This window comes from Ursus maritimus, unplaced genomic scaffold (genome assembly GCF_017311325.1).
Source record: "Ursus maritimus isolate PB19 unplaced genomic scaffold, ASM1731132v1 scaffold_8, whole genome shotgun sequence".
Classification (NCBI taxonomy): Eukaryota; Metazoa; Chordata; class Mammalia; order Carnivora; family Ursidae; genus Ursus; species Ursus maritimus.
In genome coordinates this window covers 75,570,428-75,582,598 of record NW_024426996.1, presented here as the reverse complement: position 1 = coordinate 75,582,598, position 12,171 = coordinate 75,570,428, and the positions used below count along the sequence as shown (strand labels likewise).

Below are 12,171 nucleotides of genomic sequence, written 5' to 3'. Positions count from 1 at the left end.
GTATATATATATGGTATCATGTCAGCCTTATGACAGCCCTGCAAAGTAGGTATTGTTATTTCCATTTTACAAATGGGGAAACTGAGGTTCAGAGCCATTAAGCAACTTGCCAGAAGTCAGTAATTGGCAAGCAGCAGAGATCTGACACAAAGGCAGGGATTTCGAATCCAAAAGCTTGCAATCTTTCCACAAATGCCTACAAGTAATGCCTTACAGGCTTGGCAATATTTAGAAAGAAAGCAGGGTGGTAGGGTGGTTGGGTGGTTGGCTGGTTGGCTGGTTTTAACAGTATATTTTGAGGCTCCTGTTCTCTCATACCCCACAGCCAGCAGCCAGCTGCACCTCGCTGCCTCCTGGCCACCATCTGGCCCCACCATGGCTCTCTGCCCTGGACAACTGGCTCCCTGATCCACCCCTGCCCTCCCTTACACTCTGTTCTACACAGAAGCAGGAGGAATCTCACTGAAACACAAAACCAGCTCACGTCACATTCCTCTCAACCCTCCTCTGACTTCCCATCGCCCTTGACACAAATCCTACAAGGCCCTACAGGATGTGACCGGCCCCCTTCAGCGTCGTCTGCAGCCACTCTCCCCCAGCTCACCAAGCTCCGGCCAGGCCGGCCTGCTCGCTCTCCCTCTCCCTTTAATGTGCCAAGCACGACCCCACCGCAGGGCCGGTGCACTCTTCTCTTGGTCAAGAACCCAACTCCCCTGATATCCACTTGGTCCTCACTCTCGGTTCATTTCGGTCTCTGCTCATATGCTTCCTCCACTGAGCGATCCTCCCTGGCTGGCCTATCTAAAATAACCCCCACTGTCCTCCTGTCCTGCTTCATTCTTCTCCTAGGGCTTGCCACTCCCTACCTCATGTATGCAGTTACAGATCTGTCCACCCGCTAGAATGTAAGCTGCAGGGCCTAGTAGGGACCAGAGAATTTCATTCTCCACTGTGTCCCCAACATGGAGAAGAACGCCGGGCACAGCAGGTGCCCCATAAATGAATGTTCAGCAAATACATGAAAGAATGAATAAGTCAGAGGCCCAGACAGGAAACACAATCCTCATTAAAAACCCCCTGGAAACCACAGACAACCTTGGAATATGAATTTTATAGTGAAGATGACAAAGCAAAAGGCATGACATACTGAAGACCATCCAGGTCTCTGGAGTTGACTCGGATCTCTCCCAGTTAGCGTTTCTCAGTTAGCATGCTAGAGCCCCGTGAGTGGTCCATCTCATGGCACTGGCCCCCTGTAAGCAGACTTTTTGCATCCTTGGTCCCTGGCAACTCAATAGTAGTAGGAGTCCAGTCATGTGACAGCTTCAAACACCACTCACACTCCGAACCCCCCCCCTCCAAGGAACGTGCCCTGCCCTGCCTTGGTGAAGGCTTACCTCCATCCACGCCCATGATGAAGCGTCCCACGATGAGCATTTCCAAGGCTCCTGCCTGCAGAGAACAGGCCATGAGCAATGCAGCAGAAACCGCAAACCCATTGTTGACCAGCAGAGTGTACTTCCTGGAAAAAGAAACGGTGATTTGGTGAAGAGGCCCACCATGAGGATGTCAACCTTCCCATCCCAGGAGCAGGGGGCATGCCCTTCAAAATGGTCAGCAGAGCAAGACTCGGGTACAGTAGAAAGAGCATTGGCCTAAGGGTCAGGGACAGGGACCAGAGCCCCAGGAGCCCCCACTGCCGCCTTTGGCTGTGTGACCCTGAGCAAGGCACTTCCTCCCTCTGGGTTCACCACCAGGGCTGATTAGGTCACCTTCAAAGGCACTGTCTTGGTCTATGAATTCCTTGACGCACTACTGATGATACTGTGTTTCATCAATTCTAAGACCTTCACTTAACATTTCTGAAGTCAAGGTGTGTCTTACAATCCATGAGTCAGAGCTCAAGCAGGGAAATGGAAACCACTCTAGTGCTTTTAACAGAGAGAATTTAACATAGTGAGTTGGTTAGGCAGACACTGGGGAACTGAGATGTCAAAGGGGGACCTCTGAAGAGGGGTGCTGCCCATTTGGTGCTGACACTTTGGGGGCTTGGAAGAGGCACTCTCGACATCTGGCTTACCTTCAAGGATGGGCACTGGCCCACTGGGGCTGCTACTCTGAGGGGCACCATGTTCTGGGGAGTAGACATAAGCTGGGAACTAGACTCAACTGCCAACCACTTCTGGGACTGATAGGAAATTCAACCAGACCGAAAGGACCAAGCCCCTTGTCCATCCTCCTGTAGTGTCCCGCTTGTCAAAGGGCAGGGGAGGCATGCAGGTCCCAGTCTGTGCATCACAGAGCAGAGCACTGAGGGTAAGTTTGGATGAGAGACAATACCTCAATAATCAGCACAGTATCCTACAGCTTTGATTGGCAGGTTTTCTCTTCTCCCTCTCTCCTTTCCTTCCTTCTTCCCTTCCCTGCCCGTCCCTTCCCTCCTTTTCTCCCTTCTTCCTTTTCCTTCCTTACTCCCTCCCTCCCTTCCTCTCTCCCTCCCTTCCTTCCTTTTCCCCTCCCTCTCTCCCTTCCTTCCTTCCTTCTCTACAGTTCACATAACAATGCTTCTTGTATGTGATGACATCTCCAATTCGATGAACTACAGCACTAACTGTGACGTTGAACTAATCCCCTTGAACACGGTCAGCCAAACTCCTATGGCAATATCACTGTTAGCTGCTCTGTGCCAGGACTACTCTCACTAGTCTGTGAACGTATCCCTAAGACCTCAGGGTTGAGAAGTGTGACTTGTTTGGGGGCCTGGAGACCTGGGTCCCTGCACCATTTGTAGCTTTTATGAGCTAGGTGACTTTGTGCTTGATTGCTCTGTGTTTTCCTTTCCTCACTTATGAACGATCATAACAGCTCACACTTACTGAACTCCTGCTATATGATAAAGCCTGTTGTAAGCACTTACACGAATAGCTCATTTGCTGCTCAAAATAATCCTATGACGTAGGTAATTTATCGTCCCTATTTTATAGGTAAGTTAACCAGGATATAGACAAATCAGAAATTTATTTTAGGTCATACAACTAGTGAGTCAAGAAGCTGGAGAAAAACATCATAGCTTCTCACAGGTATTTTTTCCCTAATGGATCAAAGAATTAACAAATATTTAATTATTTTGTAAATTGCAAGAAGCTAGGGGCTTCAGAGGGGACTTTGTTATTATTTTTGGGAGTTAGATCCCTTAAATTCCAGGCCAGGGCTCTTTACACTGGCTTTTACTTGTCTCAAACTTTCCATTAAACTTTTTCCCCTTCCTACATCTTTTTGGAGAATCCCAAAGCTAATGACTTTTGCAGCTCAGTGATGATGGTACAGAGACTGCTCAGGGCGACATCTTCCATGTTGGTGAACAATTTCTAACAGCAAACAACTGAAACAACCCAGTGTCCTTTAGCAACGGACTACTTAAATACGTTATGATACATCTACATAACGGCACATTATTGCACACGTTAAAGCCCAAGCGGCTTTGTATATTCTGATATGGGAAGGTCGAGATGCATTGTTAAATGCAAAGAGCAAGGGACAGAACTTTGTGTGGAATATGCAACAATTTGTATGATAAAGAAGTGGGTCTGGGTGTGGGTGTGGGTGTGGGTGTGCATGTGTATGTCCATGAAAAGATAGACACAAACCTTGGAAGAGCCATAAAAATGTGGCATCACAGGTTGCCTCCAGGAAGGGGATCTGATTGGAGAGAAATGCAATGGAAACTTTCTACTTGACATTCATTTGGTCCTTCTGAAAGTTATACCATATGAATGTATTAATTACTCAAAATATAAATATAATCTCCCTGTCAAAAAATTAATTTAAATGGATTTCATAATGAGGGGAAATTATGATTTGGCCAAGACTTAAAATAGAAATTCCAATCTAGGCTGACCTCCCTTATTCTGATGCAGAAGGTCACAGACTCAGGCTTCAATATGATGAACCCAAAGGCACTAATTCCTGTTATTAGGGAGACCTCAAAGCACAATGAGAACACGCTGGTGCCCCATGTCTGTGCAGTGCTCACGGCCTTTCCCTTCTGTCTTCTGGGGAACTGACATGTCAGCCTTAAGAGGAGAGCCGGGTGCTGATGGGCAGACCTGCACCCTCACGGAAGCGACGGCTTTCACGAGCGTATCCACTTGGCAAGTATTTAGTGAGTTCTAGACACTGGGTTTACCATCAGGAGTAAGTCATCCCTGTCCTCGCCCTCACGGGGTTTTAAATCTAGTTAGGGACACAGAGAAATACACTGTCACACAGAAGTCAATTAGAAGTAAAGATACGGAGGCTGGGAGTGTCTAAGTGTGACCTGTGCCTGTCATCTGCCTGTCTATCCAGGGAATCCTTTCTCTCTTCTGCCGGTTCAAAGGGAACTACATTTCCCAGGCTCCCTTGCTTCCCAGCTCCCTGACAGGATTGGCCAGTGAGAGGCCTGATGTTAGTCTCCCCTGGGGAAAAGGAGAGGCTAGGATGATAGTCGTGATAGTCGTGACATTCGTGGCAATGATGCTGGCATTAGTTGGCGGTTCTCAAGGCTGGCCGCTCGTCAGATCCACCAACAGCGCATAAGAAGAGAGACTCCCGGGTCCATCCCTAGAGAATCCCAATCCTTGATGCAGACTCAACGAGAGACCTTTAGAAGAGTCTAGAAAGAGCATGGCTGTTACATAAATTATCTCATTTCATTCGTTTCATCTTTCACACCTGTAGCCGGCAGCATCCGTGAACTGGACAGTGCACAGGGGGGAGGCAGCGTCCGTGAACTGGACAGTGCACAGAAGGGGGAGGCTGAGGTGTTACAAGATGGGGGCCATTCGCATGTGGCTAAAACTACCCTAGAAGGGTAGGACACAGCAGTGTCCTGCGCACGGGCTGTCTGCTACCAGAGAGAATCCACTCTTCCACCCCATCACACCTATACGAACACAGCTACTGTGTCTTGGCCCCCATCCCTCTGCAGCCATGCCCCTTGTCTCAGCTTCCTTTTAGAGTGAAACCCCTTAAAGAATATTGTCTGCTCACCTCCCCTTCTTCCTTGCCCCACTCTGACTGGATCCTTGCTACCACTTGCAAAGGTCACCAGGAACACACACCCTGACAAGCACAGCTGACAATGCTGTTTCCCCAGGGACAGCCTCTCAGCAGCGTCTGATACAGTTCACTGCGCACTCTTTCTGGCAACACAATCTTCTCGGGACATCTGGGATCCCACCCTCTCCCGTTTTCTCCCCACCAGCCTCCCCTTCTCAGTCTCAAGGCTGGTCTGTCCTCTCTCTGTACACTCCCTCCCTGGGTGAATTCACCCAGTCCTGTTACCTTAATTGATGACAATTCCCAACTCTATCTCTGGCCTGGACTCATCTCAACCCTGACTTACTCCAGCTGCCTCCTGGGCATTTCCGCTTGCATGCCCAGCAGACATCTCAAGCCATACTATTTAAAATGGAACTCTTGAGTTTCCACGGCTAACCCCCCAACAAATACATCCAAACCCCCCTTCCTCAGTTTTCTCCATCTGAGTAAATAAAGCCTCCACCTTCCTAGTGGCTTAGACCAAAAATCTGCGATTAATACTTACCCCTCTTATTTTCCTTCTGACCTACATGCAATTCATCACCGAGTCTTACCGACACTGCTTCCAAAATATATACCAGGGCGAAGCACTTCTCCCATTTCCAGTTCGCAGTGCCGCAGTGCTGCAGACCACCAGCTCCTGCGTTCCCTCCTGCCCTGCTGTACCATTCGTGGTCCACACCACACAGCCAGAGTGATCCTTTCCAAGCATACTTCCCCTTACTTAAAACCTTCTAGTGGCTTCCACTAGACTGAGCCTTGCATGAGGTGGCCTTTGCCGCACCATCTGATACACATATCTTTATGCTCACGAGCCTTCCCGCCATCTCTTGGGAGTGCCAAGCTGCTTCCTGACTCACGACCCTTGTCCTGGGTGCCCCTCTGTTCATTGTACAAGTCTTATCTCCCTCAAGTGATTCAAATGCCACCTCTGACCCTATCTGAAGCGGCCACTCCCCCCAGCTGCAGGGCGCATCCGCCACAACCCTATCACACTTTCTTCACCACCCCGACAACACAGGATATTAGCCCACATTTATTTGTGTTTATGTTGGTGTGTGCCCTACTAGAGTATCAGCTCCCTGTGTGCAGAGACTTTGTCCTGTCGCCCCAGTCACTAAACCCGTTCCCAGGGCACACAGGTGCCCATACCTCTCTGTCACATACATGCAGGATTAAATTCTAGGAAGCAAGTCATCTTGAGCCAAGCTTCCTCCTCGTTGCCCAGCTCTGGCCTGTTCTGAGTCTTCCTTTAGCTTCCAAGTCTGTGGGCAGGACAAATGCTATTCTCCTGAATCATCTCCAGTAATGTTCCTGCTTGGACAGCCCAGCCACATGCCAATTGAACAACTCTGGGCACATTTCCTACACCTTCTGAGCCTTGGTTTCCACACCTGTAAAATGGACATAACAATGTCTATCTTGTAAGGCTCCTGTAAGAATCAGATGATTTATGGAAAGTGCTGAGGATGGCCCCTAGAACTCATTTGACACCTCAATAAACTAAAAAAGAAATAAAAGAAAATCCACGGTGATAGGTAACACTCACTGGGTACTCGCTATGTGCCAGGCACTATTTTAAGTGCTTTATACTCACTGGACACCCTATGAGATAGGTAACCTTGCCACCCCATTTGCCACGTGAAGGAAACAGATCTACAGCTTGAATACTTGGTCATGTTCACGTACTATTAAATGAGAGATTTACCATCCGATCACCCTGACACTAAGCTATCCACAATGGTGGCTGCCATATATCCTCACAGCCATTTATTCTTCTAGCAATCACTCGTTCATTCAACTGACATTCATTCACTCAACACACATCTGAGTGTGGACTGAGTGCTGAACACCATTCTAGGGTCTGGCATATAGCTGGGAACACGCCCAAGTCCCTGCTCTTATGTTCTTTTCGATAAACAAGTAAAAATAAAACATATGTAGCATGTCAGATGGCGACAAGGGCTGTAGAGAAAACTAATGCAGGGAAGGGGAGGAAGTTTACACAGGGAGACATCTGGAAGGTGACATTAAGCGTAGACTTGCAGAAGGAATGCAGATAAGCCATGTGGGTATCAGGGAGCCACAAGCTTTGCAGGGAGGAATGAAGAGTCAGACGTGGGCTATTTTCAGGTATGCCAGTGAGGCCGGCGGGGCTAGAGGCAGAGGAGGGCAGGAGACCAAGTACTGGGATGGAGGTAGAGAGACTGGCAGGGGAGCTCAAGAGGGTCTTGTATGAGCCACCATGACAACCTGGGTTCTCACCCGGAAAGAAAGGGGCAGCCACTGGAAGATTCTAAGGAGAGATGGCATGGCTCTGACGACATCTTACATTAACAAGATCATGCAATCTTCTATGTTGACCATGGGCTGTAGAAGGAAGAGTGGGAATAGGGAGACCAGCTGGGGAGATCTGGCGATGGGTCATGCCAGGACTGATGGTGATTAGGACCAGGATGGCAACAGAGGAGGTAATGAGACGGGGTCAAACCCTGGTTTGTTTTGAAGACAGTCGATGGGATTTACAGACAGACTGGATGGAGGTGGAAAGAAAGAGAAGACAAGCATGCCACCAAGTGCTTTGGCCTGAGCTCCTGCACTGGACGCGATGGTGTATTTTGTGCTATGCAGAGAATGTTAAAATCACATCCAGATCCAGACTTGAAACATTTGCAAACAGGGCTGCACACCCTCTAAGCAAGTTCATCATATTAATATATTCTTTCCCCAAATAACCCCCAGCCTGACAGTGTCCCAGCCCAAGGAGGGAAACCTTACTTGCAAACTAATTCGCAAAGCTGACTCACTGGGGTTCAGACATGGGGATCTTAATGATTTTTTTTCCCATTTTTCCCGGGGGATGAACATGGCAACAGAAACAAGGGAGACCAGGGCCATGCCATTTCTGAGGACAGAACTCCAGCGACCCCTGAGGACCCAACTGGGACACCTGATTCATTGTCCTGAGCTTTCCCGTAGTACAGAATCTTCCTGTGCAGCCCAGAAGATCATCAGCTCCCAGCAGAAGGGGCCAAATACAAGCAAGAGTGATAAGGTGATGAGGAGAGCGGAGAGTAGGTCACCTGAGAAATGGCCAAAGGAACTCAGCACACTGAGCCTGGACAAGAGAAGGCTTGGGGAAAATGAGAAAGCTTCCACTATGCCATGCTTTAGCTCAACGCACAGGACCAAGTGGTGGAAGACACAGGCAATATTTCAGTTTGGATTTAGAAAGGACTTTTGTAAAGTCCTAGTGGAATGGGGAACCTCTGGAGATAATGGCTGCCACCACCCACCCTTCCAACAATTTTTTAGCCTACCTCAGCCTATAAACCAAGATCATACCTTGTTTCCACCAATCCTCATCCTCCTCACGTCCGTCTTTTATCGCTTACCCAGCCTGACTTCCATGATCCATCATTTTAAACAGCCATACACCCTCAATTCCTTGACTCACTGACACACTTGCCTTCATTATACGTGCCTGGCAAACCCCAACCCTGGTTAGATTTTGACCTACCTCACCCATGCACCACAGAGCTCAGCTTGGCTGGAGAAAAACCCACAACTATGTTGACTGGTGTCACTTGAAATTCATGAGCACCAATCTCAAGGGGGCTTTCAGGACCCTAGCAGCCATTTTGTGGTTCCCTGGTTTGTTCAGTTTCCTGCTCTCCTACAGGACTACTTGCACATCTTCTCTCTCTCCAAATCCCCTTATCCTCCTTCTCAGCTGATGACCTTGCTTTCGACTCCACTGAGAAAGCAGATGCAATCCAGAGAGGATGTCACGTGTTCCCTCCACATGTATCGACCTCCCTGCTTCTGTGCACACACCGTCTTCCCTCATGTTCCTATGGACATACTGTTCCCGCTCCCATCTGTGGCCGACCTGTCCAGTTACCGACCAGTTCCCCACCCCCTCTCACCTGCACAAGAATTGCTTCAGCAAGTTTCTCTCTTGCTCCTGACTATCAATTCTTCCCCCTCTGCTGGAACAGCTCATTAACGCGCTGCTGTAGCTCTCATCTTAGAAGGAAACTACACTCATCTACGCTCATTGTCTCGAGTTCTTCTTCTCTCTTAAGCTCCTGGGTATGATTCACCTAGACCCCTGCAGGCCAGCCAAGGCCAGACCTGATCTGCGAGGACAGCCTGGCTGGGCTCTCTTCCCCTTTTCTCTCTTCTGCTTCCATCACTTTCAAGGGAACTCCTGAAAAGCCCTCAACAAAACACATGCATCCCAAGCCCCCTTGCAGGCTCTGCTTCTGGGGAACTTGCTTTCCTAAGACAATTCCAGCCTGAAAGAGGAGACGGTCAGCAGCCAGTGTATGTGTTCTGTAATGGATTGAATTGTGTGCCAACTCCTCTGTTGAAGCCCTAACCCCCAACATGACTGTATTTGAAGATTGGGCGTTCAAGGAAGTAATTACGGTTAAATGAGGTCCTAAGGGTGGGGCCCTAATCCGATGGGACTTGGGTCCTTATAAGAACAGACACCAGGTGTGTTCTCACATAGGGAAAAAGACCATGTGAGGACACAGTGAGAAGAGAGCCGCCTGCAAGCCAAAGAGAATGGCCTCAGGAGCACCCGACCCCATTGCCATTTTGATCTTGGACTTGCAGACTCCCCAACTGTGAGAGAAGACACTTCTGTCACGCTTGCCATGTATACACAGGCTCCTCCAGTGGGCCCGAGAGAGCTAATGTTCTTCCCCACTTCTATAAAGTAAGGACACATTTAAAAATATTGAAGTAGAAAAAGAGAAGAGGGGCGCCTGGGTGGCACAGTGGTTGAGCGTCTGCCTTCGGCTCAGGGTGTGATCCCGGCGTTCTGGGATTGAGCCCCACATCAGGCTCCTCCGCTATGAGCCTGCTTCTTCCTCTCCCACTCCCCCTGCTTGTGTTCCCTCTCTCGCTGGCTGTCTCTCTCTCTCTGTCAAATAAATAAATAAAATCTTAAAAAAAAAAAAAAAGAAAAAGAGAAGAAAAATAACACTTTTGAGAACCTGCTATTTGCCTGGCGTGATGTATCAGAGGCTGGTTATTACTGCTTGTTCAATACCCATCATCCTTCTTCTGGTGGGAGTCCCCTGGATTTCCTCCAAGAAACATTCCTGCCCTCACTCTGTGCGGTCACATCCCCACCCCACTGTGGCTCCAGGAATGGGCACATGATACAGGAATCTTAAATTAAATTGAGAATGTTATTCGCCAAGATTTCTCAACCTGGGAACTATTAACATTTGGGGCCAGAAAATTCTTTGTGGTGGGGGCTGTCCGGTGCACTGCAGGAGGCTTAGCGGCCTCCTTGGCCTCTGATAGATGCTGGTAGCACCCCCTCGCTGTGACAACCAGAAACGCTTCCAGATATCGTCAGATGTCCCCCGCTAGGGCAAAACTGCCCCTGGTTGAGAAGCTCCAGGGGCACACAACCTCACACAAGTAAATGAGATTCGGGCCTGGGACTTTGCTAGAACTACTGGACGGAGAAGTCTGTGCTGGGGATGCCGAGCAGGAACAGGGTCGCCCTGAGCTGCTGGGGCCATCCCGCCCGCACTGGGGAGAGAGAGCCTGAAGCCAACACGGAGCAAGGCAGAGCTGAGAGACAGAGAAAGCAGACAGGTGCATTCAGCTGAGTTACATTCCAGCTATGCAAGCCAGTTAGTTCCGTCTGGGCCGGAGCCAGTTTGGTTTGGGTTGCTGTCACAGGCTTGAGTGACATGACACATTTAGTAAATAGTAGCTTCTGCCACTCTTAGGTGGGCTTGTTTACCCAAGCTTTACAGATTTAAATCTGCCTTTTCTTGTATCTCTGCTCCCCATCCCCCCACCTGTAGTGCTTCCAGTCACCGTGATGACGTGCAGAGCGAACTGCTCGTGGCCAAGCGGCAGGCTCAGGCCCTGCCGTTTGTCACTGAGGCCCAAGTGCCAGTCACGGTGCCGGGCTCCCCGTCGGTGTTCAAAATATTTGTTGCGTGGACGAATGTGGTTATGTGGCTTGCTCAAGAATACGCCTGAGCATCCGATTTCAAAGCCCGAGTGAGTTTCCCTCTGGTTTTTTGCGTATTTGCTCTGCTCTGCTCTATGGGGAAAAACTAGATCCAATGACACGTGTAAGGAGGCCGACTTCAGTGCGACCGGAGGAACATATTCACAACCGGCTCTGTCGAGTGATGGGCTAATGCACCTCGGAAAGAGCTCATGAGGATGGGGACAAGGATGACAATCCACTAGCCAACGCAAGGTGGGCACTGACTCCATGTCAACCGCTGAGATGAGCACTTTACAGCCCCTGTCTCATTTCACCTTCATGACAACCCTCTGACGGGCCACTGCTCTATCTTCATTTTGCCACTAACGAGCCATGCTGGGGAACTTGAGTAACTCATACATGGCCCACGTGCTGTGAGCATCAAGGATCCTCTACCCAACATCCGTGCACCAACATGGTTGCCATCCTGTCTCATGGGGGAAGGAGGGCTCCGTCATGAGAGCCATGTAAGCCGGGGACAGTTGACCCCAAAAGAGGGGAGGGATTCAACCAGAATTCCCCAAGCCAGAGACTCCGGGAAACAAGGAATTTGCACCCTGGCTCCTCGTGTTCCCCCATCCTCACTCTTCGCCCAAATCACAGACAAGTTCAACATGTCCTAGCAAGGGTCAGCTCCCTGTGGACCTGCTGGTGACCAGGCCCACCTGACTCCGAGGACCCCCAATTCCACCCAAATTTCCCCCCACCAGTCACATGTTTGAGTCCCTTCCATCAGACCCCATCCCAGTCTTGCACATTAAGCCCAGACTCTTCTTTTTCCCCAACAGCCCCCCTGGGACACAAATAATGAGGCATCAAGAAGCAGTTTCAATGGACACCATGTGATCCGGTCAAACAGACCAGACCTGAATCTCGGGTCAACCTCATTCTTTGTCCCTTGGGCACGTTGCTAGGCCTCCTGGGGCCTCAGATTCATCGCCTGTAGAATGGGGACAACATACAGAGTTGCAGAAGTAAAAGAGGCATGAATGACAAGCACGGCTATGTAGTGGGGGGCTAGATAAATGGTAGCAGACTTCTCTGGGTTTTGCTCC

At 49.5% G+C, this 12,171-nt stretch overlaps 1 protein-coding gene across 15 annotated transcripts in view; it reads right to left on the bottom strand.

Moving 5' to 3' along the window:
• Window positions 1-12,171, bottom strand: part of SLC2A9 (solute carrier family 2 member 9) — a 260,925-nt gene that overhangs the window by 178,348 nt on the left and 70,406 nt on the right. For all 15 annotated transcript variants that reach the window (XM_040625291.1, XM_040625294.1, XM_040625290.1 and 12 more), the window contains one exon: window positions 1,398-1,522. In XM_040625291.1, coding sequence (XP_040481225.1) covers window positions 1,398-1,522 — 125 coding nt within the window. The remainder of the gene's footprint in view (window positions 1-1,397; window positions 1,523-12,171) is intronic.